Below are 13,587 nucleotides of genomic sequence, written 5' to 3' on the forward strand. Positions count from 1 at the left end.
ACAATGTTACAATGCGAAATCCTGATCACAGCAAAAAGGCAATAAAAAAGACCGATAAATTGATGGATACCCCCAATGATGATGCACATAATTATCCCTACTGTAGATTATAATTGGTGGTTGAAACGTTTGGATACTCAACTTTGTGAACAAACCTTTAGAACTAGTGTAATAAACAGTCAAATGTCCTCTTCCTTCCTGGCAAAAAGGTCCTTTATCTTGACGTTTTTTAAAGAACAACATAAATCTAAATGAAGAGCTTTTACTCAAACCTATTTCTTTGACTTTGAGCCTTTACCCATATATTTTTAAAGAAAAATATTTATGTTTACAACCTGTTTTTGGCTATAAGCTTGTGGGCTATTAACTCTACGATAAACTCTAGGGGCTTTTCTTACCTTTACTTAACCTAACCAAATAAGGCATCAGTTTTTTTACAAACCGTATATTTTTGGTCCAGATGCACTATGACTAAAACTGTCTTAAAGGGCCTTTTATTGAAGCTTCTGTCAATCAATAACCTAACTTTTACAAATTTTTCTATCCGTTTTCAGTAGTACAACATTGCAAAATGCATGGGTCCCCCCTCCCCCTCCCCATATATACATGTGGAGCAGAACCACTGCTAATTTAGCAGATGCATAGTTTGCACAAATGGTTAGAAATGAGTGTTTAATAGTCGTGTGTGTGTGTGTGTGTTTGTGTGTGTCTGTGTGTGTATGTGTGTGTGTGTCTGTCTGTATGTTATAGATACTATAATCAGGGTTCTAAAGGGATAAGACAATGTCCGATAAATTAAAGTAATCCCCAAATATGCTACACAAAATTACCCCTGTAGATTAAAATTAGTAGTTGAATAAGACGTTTGGACCATCAACTAAATTCCAAGTTTTTTAAACCAACGAATAAGATAAAAGCTTTGGGGACTAGTGTAATAATCAGCCCAATGTCCCCTCCCTCCCTGCTAAGTAATGCATATGTCTGTTAGTTTGCATGAATGAAACTGAGACTAGCATGGGGGCGAAGCGCTGTTTATTCAACTCCTTCAATGTGTATATACCCCCTCTTGGTATCTCTTTATATTACACAAAAGTGTAATTATAAATATATGAAATAGGATTTGTATATAACGAAAAGTCTTTTATGGTATAGTCAATAGTCATTAAAGTTTTAGATAACCTTACCTAAACAAAAATTACAAAGAACAAGAAGAAAGTATCATAAAAAAGGCGTTTTTTTCGTTTGAGCCATTGCTGATAACGTATTGACAAACGGTCAGACAAATAAACTGACAAACAGACAGTTGGGCATCTAAGAACGCTGTCCTTGTTTATATGTTTGTATTTTGCACGTATGCATCGAGCGTGTATAGTGTATACATACATATCAATATTTTGTATATATGTTTCTATTTCAGGGAGGGAAAGGGTATTTGGAGTAAATTAATTAGTATGTAACTCCACTAGTAAAAGAATAGAGGGAATAGGGGTTAAATAACTGTATGTTCACAGTGTTTGGACTCTATTCCGATTTTCAATTGGTTCTTTAAATATCAGCCAATAGCTTTGAAAATATTAACATAACTAAGTTGCTATAAAAGAGCAGAACGCAATTTGCTAGCAGACAAAAAAGGTTTCCACCACCAAAACCAGGTAGTTGTCTATATACGGGTTATAAATCTATACAATTGTGAATTCAATGTCCTATTGTCCTATCCCTCTATCCCTAGTGTGTTTAGTTTTATTAGAGGGATAAGACAATGTTTTATAAAGTGATTGATACACAAAATTACCCCCATCTATAGATTAAAAATAGAAATTACAACGTTTGGACCCTAGACTTAATTAACCCAATCAAAATTCAATAAAAGTTCCCAAAGTTATGAAGCCAACGAATAAGAAAACTTTATAATAAAACTTAGGGGACTAGTATAATAAACAGTACAATGTCCCCTCCCTCCATGGTGTGTTTAGTTATGTTACTTGTTTCATGGTGCACTGATTTCTGTAGGATATTCCGTTAGAGAAGCTATATTTTGCAAGATTTTGCTATGTGAGGACAGAAAAGCTATATTTTGCAAGATTTTGCTAGGTGAAGGACAGAAAAGCTATATTTTGTGAGACTTTGCTATGTGAAGGACAGAAAAGCAATATTTTGTGAGGATTTGCTATGTGAAGGACAGAAAAGCTATATTTTGTGAGATTTTGCTATATGCAAGGACAGAAAAACTAGATTTTGCTATGTAAGGAAAGAAAAACTATATTTTGTGAGACTTTGCTATGTGAAGGACAGAAAAGCTATATTTTGTGAGATTTTGCTATGTGAAGGACAGAAAAGCAATATTTTGTGAGGATTTGCTATGTGAAGTACAGAAAACTATATTTTGTGAGACTTTGCTATGTGAAGTACAGAAAACTATATTTTGTGAGATTTTGCTATGTGAAGGACAGAAAAGCAATATTTTGTGAGACTTTGCTATGTAAAGGACAGAAAATCTATAGTTTGTGAGATTTTGCTATGTAAAGGACAGAAAAGCAATATTTTTTGAAGATTTGCTATGTAAAGGACAGAAAAGCAATATTTAGTGAGGATTTGCTATGTGAAGGACATAAAAGCTATATTTTGTGAGATTTTGCTATGTGAAGGACAGAAAAGCAATATTTTGTGAGATTTTGCTATGTGAAGAACAGAAAAGCAATATTTTGTGAGGATTTGCTATGCGAAGGACAGAAAAGCTATATTTTGCAAGATTTGAACTGTCCCTGTATCCCTGGGATGTTTAGTTATGTTACCTGTTTCATGGTGCACTGATTTCTGTAGGATCTTCCGTTAGAGGCACACACCACCTAATATCATTAAATTAATATATTACAACACAAAGTAAACGGCTTCAAATGTTCGGACAATTCGTACATATTTCAATAGCATTGTATTATAGACATCTTTCTGTGGATATTACAATGAAGAATCTTAAGATTTAAACCTGTTTTGTTAGTCCCAAGGCGTCGAAGGACCGGGCTAACAAAACTGGTTATAATTTCATGATTTTGTTTTTGATGATCGTGGAAAATTGTGTGTAATACGAAGCTATACACGGTTTTTCAGTATGCCTGAGAACCGGTTATAATCCAGCGGTTTTGAAGCATTATTTGATAAAAATATTTGTTAGTCTATCCTCATTAAAGATTTGTCTTAATTTACCCAAATCACCTGTTTTATGCATAAGATATCACTAGGAATATATAATTCAATAGTAACAGAATGTCTGTCTGTATGTAGGTAAAGATCTTGCTAACAGCTTACAAGATATGGTTATCATTTCCATGGAAGGATTATAATATAAAATCTCCCCAGAATAATAAACTTTGAAAAAATTATCAAACCCATTTTTTTACTTTTTGGCTTTCAAAATTAGTATTTTTAATGGATGTACATCTTACTCATTTTGAACCACTAACTAACAAAGAAGAATTTTATATATATGAGTGTCTTTATTATGACACAGTTTAGAGTATTACACTCCTGATATAGTTACTTATCGCATCGTATTAAAGACAGCTTTCCACGGATATCAAAATGAAAACTATAGGATTAAAACCAGTTTTGTTTATCCCGAGTGGCCTAAGGTCTAAAACTGTTATAAATTGTATGATTTTAATTTTAATATTCGTGCAAAATTGTCTGTAATACGATGCTTTACATGATTTTTCAGTGTTAATAATCGGTTTCGAAGCCGTACTGGAAAATTCATTACCTGTATAACATCTGTACAATTAGCTATACAAGAGCAGGACGGATTTCTATCTGCAAATTCAAGAAACATATGTATTTTAAATTTTTCATTGTTGATGAATTTTTATTGAAATTTTTTGAAAAATATTTATTGAAATATTTTTTTTTTATTTCACTTTAAACTAGCGGCTGCCCCCCTAACATCTAATGACTTTTTATTCAACTGGGTGAGAAGTTAGCAGAAAAGTAGCCTAAAACCGTCCCAAAGCTTAAATCTAAAAATTAATTTGTTTTAAACAATCCCTAGATCAGTTTGAAGATTCCCTTTTATTAGTATTTGAAATCTTAAGCTTCATATATAAAAAATTACTTATACTCTATATAACTGATTTAGGGGCATTTAATTTTAAAATGTTAGAAAAGTTTTATTTTTCTGATTTTGGTAATATTATTCATTGCTTCCTTTCATTGAATGCATTGTTAAAATACCAGAAAATTGCCAACAAATCATTCATATAAAATCCTAGTTTTTTTAGGAAACAGTTTTGACCTAATATTTTGAAAATTGATCCTATAATTTTTCATGTTATTAAACACGGACAACTGTATGCCCCCATTAAAAAAATATCTTTTTAAAGGACAACTATTTTTGTTTCTGTAAAGTTAAATGTTTTTTTCCTATAAAATAAACATTTTTTTGCTTTTTATTTTTTTATCAAATTATTGATTTCATATAAAATAAATATTCTCCTTGGTCAACAATGCAATGTTTGTTTGGCGGGCAGCTCATATGTTTACAAGGATCACAGGGACCATCATATATCTAAATATATTATTTATGTTTACAGGGATCAAAGGGACCATCATATATCTAAATATATTAGATATGTTTACAGGGATAACAGGAGCCATCATATATCTAAATATATTATATATGCTTACAGGGATCACAGGGACCATCATATATCTAAATATATTATAAATGTTAACATGAATCATAGGGACCATTATATATCTAAATATATTATATATGTTTACAGGGATCACAGGGACCATCATATATCTAAATATATTATACATGTTTATAGGGATCACAGGGATCATCATATATCTAAATATATTATTTATGTTTACATGGATCACAGGGACCATCATATATCTAAATATATTATATATGTTTATAGGGATCACAGGGACCATTATATATCTAAATATATTATATATGTTTACAGGGATCACAGGGACCATCATATATCTAAATGTATTATATATGTTTACAGAGATCACAGGGACTATCATATATCTAAATATATTATATATGTTTACAGGGAACATAGGGACCATCATATATCTAAATATATTATATATGTTTACAGGGATCACATGGACCATCATATATCTAAATATATTATATATGTTTATAGGGATCACAGGGACCATCATAAATCTAAATATATTATATATGTTCACAGGGATCACATGGAACATCATAAATCTAAATATATTATATATGTTTATAGGGATCACAGGGACCATCATATATCTAAATATATTATATATATTTACAGGGATCACAGGGACCATCATAAATCTAAATATAGTATATATGTTTATAGGGATCACAGGGACCATCATATATCTAAATATATTATTCATGTTTACAAGGGTCACAGGGACCATCATATATCTAAATATATTATATATGTTTACAGGGATCACAGGGACCATCATATATCTAAATATATTATACATGTTTACATGGATCACAGGGACCATTATATATCTAAATATATTATATATGTTTACAGGGATCACAGGGACCATCATATATCTAAATGTATTATATATGTTTACAGAGATCACAGGGACTATCATATATCTAAATATATTATACATGTTTACAGGGAACATAGGGACCATCATATATCTAAATATATTATATATGTTTATAGGGATCACAGGGACCATCATATATCTAAATATATTATATATGTTTATAGGGATCACAGGGACCATCATATATCTAAATATATTATATATGTTTACAGGGATCACATGGAACATCATAAATCTAAATATATTATATAGGTTTACAGGGATTACAGGGACCATCATATATCTAAATATATTATATATGTTTACAGGGATCACAGAGACCATCATATATATAAATATATTATATATGTTTACATAGATCATAGGGACCATTATATATCTAAATTCTAAATATATTATATATATTTACAGGGATCACAGGGACCATCATAAATCTAAATATAGTATATATGTTTATAGGGATCACAGGGACCATCATATATCTAAATATTTTATATATGTTTACAGGGATCACAGGGACCATCATATATCTAAATATATTATATAGGTTTACAGGGATTACAGGGACCATCATATATCTAAATATATTATATATGTTTACAGGGATCACAGAGACCATCATATATATAAATATATTATATATGTTTACATAGATCATAGGGACCATTATATATCTAAATATATTATATATGTTTACAGGGATCACAGAGACCATCATATATCTATATATATAATATATGTTTACATGGATCACAGGGACCATCATCTATCTAAATATATTATATATGTTTACATGGATCATAGGGACCATTATATATATAAATATATTATATGATTTAACATAGAATGAATAACAAAAAGTTATAGGTAATACACTGTGTTTCGTAATGATACTCTTCAGTTACAGGGATCACAGGGACCATCATATATCTATATATGTTATATATGTTTACATGGATCATAGGGACCATCATATATCTAAGTTTATTATATATGTTTACAGGGATCACAGGGACCATCATATATCTATATATGTTATATATGTTTACATGGATCATAGGGACCATCATATATCTAAGTTTATTATATATGTTTACAGGGATCACAGGGACCATCATATGTCTAAATATATTATATATGTTTACATGGATCATAGGGACCATCATATATCTAAATATATTATAAATGTTTATAGGGATCACAGGGACCATCATATATCTAAATATATTATATATGTTTACAGGGATCACAGGGACCATCATGTATATAAATATATTATAAATATTTACAGGGATCACAGGGACTAACATATATCTAAATATATTATATTTGTTTACAGGGATCACAGGGACCATCATATAACTAAATGTATTATATATGTTTACATGGATCATAGGGACCATCATATATTTAAATAAAAATAAAGTACTATTATATAAATCAAAGATTTAAAGTAAAAGGCGTAGAAAGTACGCGCTTTGTTTCTTTAAAAGTAGAAAGAATTCCTTGAAGATATTTTTTGTTATTTGATACAGAATTCGAAGTTTGAACGTGAGTGGATGTCAATACAAAGTATGAGAACCAACAACTTATCATAAACTAAAAACAAGATAGCTTTGTTATGAAGTTGCATAGCTTTAGGAAAAGATATCGAATAGTTATGATTTTAAATCATAAGAGAAGAAAACAAATATTAAATTTAGGTTGCTATTTCCCCTATAATTTATTTGTTCATTCAGTAGGAGGGAATGGGATAGGGCGTGTTTCACTTTGTAGAGAGAAAATGGATTTATCAATACTTGGATCTTACACAGATTTTCATGAGCTCTAATAAAGTAAAATACGCAATAACCTTGGACAACAATTCATCTCTTCCCCTCCCTTTCCAAATCCTCTTCTCTCCTACTGTATGAAAAAATTGACCAATAAATGAACGGGGAAATAGCAACTTAAATTGAAGACAAGAACTTACTTTAGAAACATTTCTCTCCATCTGACAAGAGTCCCTTTGCAGGTGGCACAACGACGTGTAGTCAACTCCATCTGAGCCACATACAGTTTCTAAACAAAGATAATAATTGGTTATTTTTGAGCAACACTCAGAAAAAAAGTTCATTAAATTTTGCACGATTTCAAACCATTAACATAAAGATATATAACTATTAAATTATTAAAAGAATTTGAGCCCCATACAGTTTCTAAACAAAGATTATATTGGTAATTAATAAGCCACATGGAGTTTCTAAACAAGGATAATATGGGTTATTTTTGAGCAACACTCTGAAAAAAAAGATCATTAAATTTTGCACGATTTCAAACCATTAAATTACAGACACAAATAAAAAGATTATGACACATGAATTACATGTATAAGTGGTAAATAAAGACATATCAAGGTATGATAAGCTTTTTAGAACACACATTGTACAATAAGATGTAAGCTTGGCAATATGCATATTTTAGAAGCTCCTTATAATGCCTATAAAAATGACGTCATATTAATATAGTCAATTATTCTCAGCCAATTTTTTTTTAATTTTTCCCTTTTTTATAGGCACTAAATATAAAAGCTTTTTGATCCCCAATTACGTCACATTAGGCACTATAAAGAGCTTTATATTTTTAAATTTTATTTAATTTTTTGTTTGTGTGTTTATTTATGTACGCATATATACAAAGTTTTAACCGCATTAGTTTAAAACACTGAAACTTGTCTTTGGCCACAGGAAAATAAGATACAATCCAAGGAGGGAGGGGACATTTGGCTGTTTAATACACAAGTCCCCAAAGTCTTATAATAATGTTTTCTTATTAGTTAGTTAACAATCTTGGGGACTTTTTTTGATTAGTTGGTTCATTTAGTTGAGTGTTCAAACGTTTCAACCACCAATTGTAATCTAAATCAGGAGTAATTTTGTGTATCATCAATGGGAATATACTCAATTTATTAGCCATTGTCTTATTCTTTAAGATCACCTGAAACAATCCCTGTTATACTAGGAACTTTTTCGTTGACATAAAATTACTTTGGCCACAGGAAAATGAGATACAATCCAGGGATCTAAAGGGATAAGATAATGGCCGATAAATTGACGTACATCCCCAATAATGATAAAAAATTATCCCTTCTGTAGATTACAATTTGTGGTTGAAACGTTTGTACACTCAAGTAAATGACCCAACAAATCAAAATTTAATAAAAGTCCCAAAGATGTTAAGCCAACGAATAAGGAAAAGTTACTACAAGTCTGTAGAAACTATTGTAATAAACAGCCCAATGTCCCCTCCCTCCCTGGATATAATCCATGTTATACCTGCATTTTTTTGGTGACATACAATCCTATGGAACATGTCGATGTTTTGTAATCAATGGGACATAATTATAAGTGTGTCAATATCAAGAAAATTTACAAAGGGGGGGGGGGGGAGGTTGTGCTAAAATTCCGTAAATGTGTGAGTTTTATGGCTTAAAAACAGTAGTGGATCGATAATATTCACTAAATATGTGTATTCCCTGTTAAAAAGACAAAAATATTAGTGAAAAATATTCAGTGAATATTATCGTTCTATTACTGTTTTTAAGCCTTAAAATACTTTTACGGAATTTAGCACAACCTACCTCCCCCTTTGTCAATCTTTAAATGATATTTCGATGTTAAATACTGATGTTCAAATAATTACAATATAAGACAGTTTTAACAGATATTAGGTTTCTAAATTTCTCATATTGTTACGAGAATAAAACCAACAAGTAGACTTAAATAAAAACATTTCTATTTATGTTTTAAGATACACGAAGAAAACAAAATTTAGATGATTCCTACTTTAGCATTAACCATATCTATATATATTCAATAGTTACTCTATTTTTATTCTAGTAAAAAGCTTAATAACACAGGATATAAAGAGATAAGACAATGACCGATAAATTGATGTATATCCCCAATGATGACAAAATTATCTCTGCTATATATTAAAAATAGTGGTTGAAACTTTGAAAACTCAAATTAATAAACCAACCAAAAAAAATTCACTAAAGGTCCCCAAACTTGATAAGCTAACAAATAAGAAAACATTATTATTAAACCTTGGGGAATAAAGCCTAGTATAATAATAAACAGCCTATTGTCAACTCTCTCTCTCTCTGTTAATTACACCTTTTTCTTTACTGTCAAAAATATTGGAATACCTTTTGTTTGAAAATAGCATCGAATTTGCCAAGTTCAAGTGCAAATATAAAAGAACACTCCTTCATAATAGTATGTGTAAGCAATAATCTCAAAGGATAAGACGAAAGAAGATAAGTTGATATACATCCCAAAATGATGATAAACAAAATTACCCCATTTCTTGGTTAGAACTATTTTTATTAAGGTGGACTTTACTTGTTCGGAAACAACCAATCAAAATTCTTTGCAAGTATCCATAGTTTTGAATAGTTTTTTTTTATAGAAAAGTATCATTATAGTTTTCTGCAAATTCCATCTCCTTTTTAATACCAATCCCCTAGATGCTAGGGCGCTGCAGTTAGTCTATTATATAAAAGCATCCCAAGAACGTTTGATTTCTAAAATTTAAAAGCTGAAAGTCATTAGTGTCTTTTAAAAGTTTGTTGTTTGTTGAAACAAAACAAAATTTTCTGCAAAGAATTGCAAGAAAAAGGTCTTGTTCTGAAAATTGTAAAAAAAATTGTAAAAATTTTGCAAACTGATTGCCATTTATTTTAAAATCATTAATTATGATTGATTTTAAGAAAAACAAGGATGACAACCATCATTAGTAGCGAAGGACATGCCCATAAAAAAAGTGTTAAATTATTGACAGACAAACGAAGTAACACAATCTCTACAACAAATGCAGCCATCAATCTATCTTTAACAAAAGTAAAGAAAATAAACATTACAATGAGATAATATAGCCCAAAAGTGCCTGAAAGACATACCGACAGTTATATACTTGATTCTGATTGCTAAGGGGAATTTTTACCAAAAAAACGAGTAATTCACTGAACCGTTACGGATGAATAGACGAAGTGAGATACAGACTAACTTTGATAATAAATCTATAAACATGCCAAAAATGCCAAATCCCCTTGAAAATAGCCTTATATCTATAAAAACTATTCTGACAATTTATGTGAAACTTTACATTTATTCTGGGATGGTTTAAGGCTATTTTCTACGCTTCATTACCCCTACAAATGTAGCCCATCTGTACATCTGTTAGTATACTAAAAAGAATTAAATCTCTTTTCATGCCCCTTTTTCACATTAATTATTTTACCTTGCTCGTTTTTTTCTTCAGCAAGGTGAAATATGCATTAATGCAACCAAGAATTAAGGAATAGTAAAAATAAAATGCATAATCCTGAATTTTCTAACCCGGGTTAAATCTGGTAAAAGTGTAGCAGCTTAAAGTGCCTATGAAAAATAACGACTTTCTATACAAATGACCAATTGTTACAATAATGTTTGGCCAAACTATTACTCGAAAAAAATATGAAGAAAATAGGTATACTTTAACTAAGAGTATCTCAATTCGTCCACTTTTTAGGAGACACTTTTACCAGCTTCATTAAGTTTTTTTTTTGCTGGTTGTTCAAGCAGTTTATGCTTAATTAATTTATTGCTTTTTTCATGACATATGGCAACCAACCGTTAAAATGTATTTAAACTCTTGGCTGAATAACGATGTTTAGAACAAGTGAATCCTATTTCTTGACGGATTTATTAACGTCTTAAGTTAAGACACGATAAGTCAGATAATACACTTATTTATAATTTATATCCCAGAAAATTTTTTTTTTATGTATGTTGTTTACTCTTTATCCCTGTGGCATGCACACACAAGGTTTTATTTGAGATTAGGATTTGCCCAGGGATGATTTAATGTATCCGACACAAGAAAGGGTAAAAAGAGTTGAGATTCAGGGAGGTAGGGATAGGAATAAGACTATTGCATGAAAAATTAAGTAGTTTGTAACCAGGGATCAATTTAATGGGCAATGGTTTGTAAATCTTTCTTTATACCTTATGTATCCAAAGTTTTATAATAATGTTTTCTTATTCAGTGGCTTAATAACTTTGGGGACTTTTGTGATTGTTGATTGGTTAGTTCATTAAGTTGAGTGTTCAAACGTTGAAACCACTAATTTTGTGTATCATCATTGAGATGTATATCATTTTATCGGTCATTGTCTTATCCCTTTAGATCCCTGGGGTTTTTATATTAATTAAAACTTTAAGTTTCATTGTCCTCTCCCTCCCAATATTTTTCACTGATTGACATATCCCATATCCCTGTTTAAAGGTGTAAGAAAGCGAGGGAATGCATCTTAACATTTAAAAAGTTGCAATTCAGTAATTTATAGAAGAATTTTCACGGATACTGTAAATTTTGGAGATATAGGGAATCAATTTTCTATGTTTTAACACATTTGTGCATTATTTTAAATAAATCATACTAGTTAAACTAAGACGCTACAATCTTGCAAGTTTACGGAAATTTGTAAATTTAGTTTCTAGGTTAGTTACATAATTTTACAATATTTAACACTAAAATGACGTTAGTTTAATAAATTAAAAAGATTAGAATATCCAGTTTAAAAAAGTCTTAACTCATTTCTTTTCCTTTGTCATAGAGTAAATAAATGAAATCTTTACTACTTTTTACAATCCAAAAAGAAATAGCATATCCTAAAAACTATTTTGTTATGCTGAAACTTATCATTAATATTCTCCTTTAGGCTAAAAATCAACTAAAATTTTTTACTTTTGGACGATAGAGTTTTAGAGAAAGTACATGATTTTTATCTTGCGTACATAAGTACATGCGTATGAGCATGAATAGGGCGCGGCGAGAGAAAATTTCTGGAAAGACTGGAAAGTATGTTTAGTTGTAGCGAGGATACAAATAAGCGGGGGACAAAATTTTCAACGGGCTTCGATCCTGATGTTACAAATATAAAATATGCTTAAAATAGAACAGAGAACAATAGTTTCAGGTTAAATTTCCAGAGAGTTCTTTTAATACTCAAATGTGAACACTATCACTTACCATCCGATTCTGGACATGGCCCCTTGCAGACACACCTGGCAGATGCCAGGTCGAAACTAGGCAGGCACATTTGGTTGAGTGTCTAAACGTTTCAACCACTAATTGTAATCTACAGAAGGGGCGTAATTGTGAATCAACATTAGGGATGTACATAAATTTATCGGCCACTGTCTTATCCCTCTAGATCCCTGATAATTTCACTTACCATCTGAATCTGGACATGGCCCCTTGCAGACAAACCTGGCAGATGCCAGGTTTGAAGCTAGGCAGGCAAATTTGGTTGAGTGTCCAAACGTTTTAATTACTATATGTAATCTAGAGATGGGGTGAATTTACGTATTAACATAAGAGATGTAAATCAATTTATCTGCCACTGTCTTATCCCTTTAGATCCCTGATAAGTTCACTTACCGTCTGAATCTGGACATGGCCCCTTGCAGACACACCTGGCTGAGGCCAGGTCGAAGCTGGGCAGGCACATTTGGTTGGAGGGACACTCCACATTTAGGCACGGGTCTTTCACACAAGGACCTACAAATAAATAGATAAAATAACAAGAAATACAGCATGACCCTCGAAAAAGTATTTTTAAGCATCTGCAGCCCTTATTTCTCAATGAATTATTAAAAAATGCATATGTCCTTGTTCTCCATAGTATTCCACGTAAGTAGATATAAAAATATTTTTTTTACCTCCATTAACACCGGAGATTTTTAGAGCTAAAGTTTTGAAAAAGTGACTGAGAAAAAGAATTTTTTTTTGTTTCTCTTATTTTTTGGATGGTTATATTATGTTTTTCTGGCAATTGAATAATGAGACACAAAGAAAAACAAGTCAACTAAATATTTCTTTTTTATTCCACCAAAAAATATAAATTTTTAATGGCAAAAAATACTACTGAATGAATTGATTATTTGCAAATTTTAGGTTATTTATTAACCCTTATTTATAGAAAAGGATTAA

At 30.7% G+C, this 13,587-nt stretch overlaps 1 protein-coding gene across 1 annotated transcript in view; it reads right to left on the reverse strand.

The window, feature by feature from the left end:
* LOC145321684 (uncharacterized) overlaps positions 1–13,587 on the reverse strand; it is a 165,953-nt gene that overhangs the window by 94,405 nt on the left and 57,961 nt on the right. Inside the window, exons 10-14 of the mRNA XM_080163205.1 lie at positions 13,036–13,155; positions 7,541–7,629; positions 4,483–4,555; positions 3,755–3,804; positions 2,793–2,846 (exon numbers count right to left, since the gene is read on the reverse strand). Of these exons, the coding sequence (XP_080019331.1) occupies positions 2,793–2,846; positions 3,755–3,804; positions 4,483–4,555; positions 7,541–7,629; positions 13,036–13,155 (386 nt within the window). The remainder of the gene's footprint in view (positions 1–2,792; positions 2,847–3,754; positions 3,805–4,482; positions 4,556–7,540; positions 7,630–13,035; positions 13,156–13,587) is intronic.

The sequence above is a fragment of the Acartia tonsa genome, chromosome 6, assembly GCF_053477335.1.
Source record: "Acartia tonsa isolate MP-2025a chromosome 6, ASM5347733v1, whole genome shotgun sequence".
NCBI lineage: Eukaryota > Metazoa > Arthropoda > Copepoda > Calanoida > Acartiidae > Acartia > Acartia tonsa.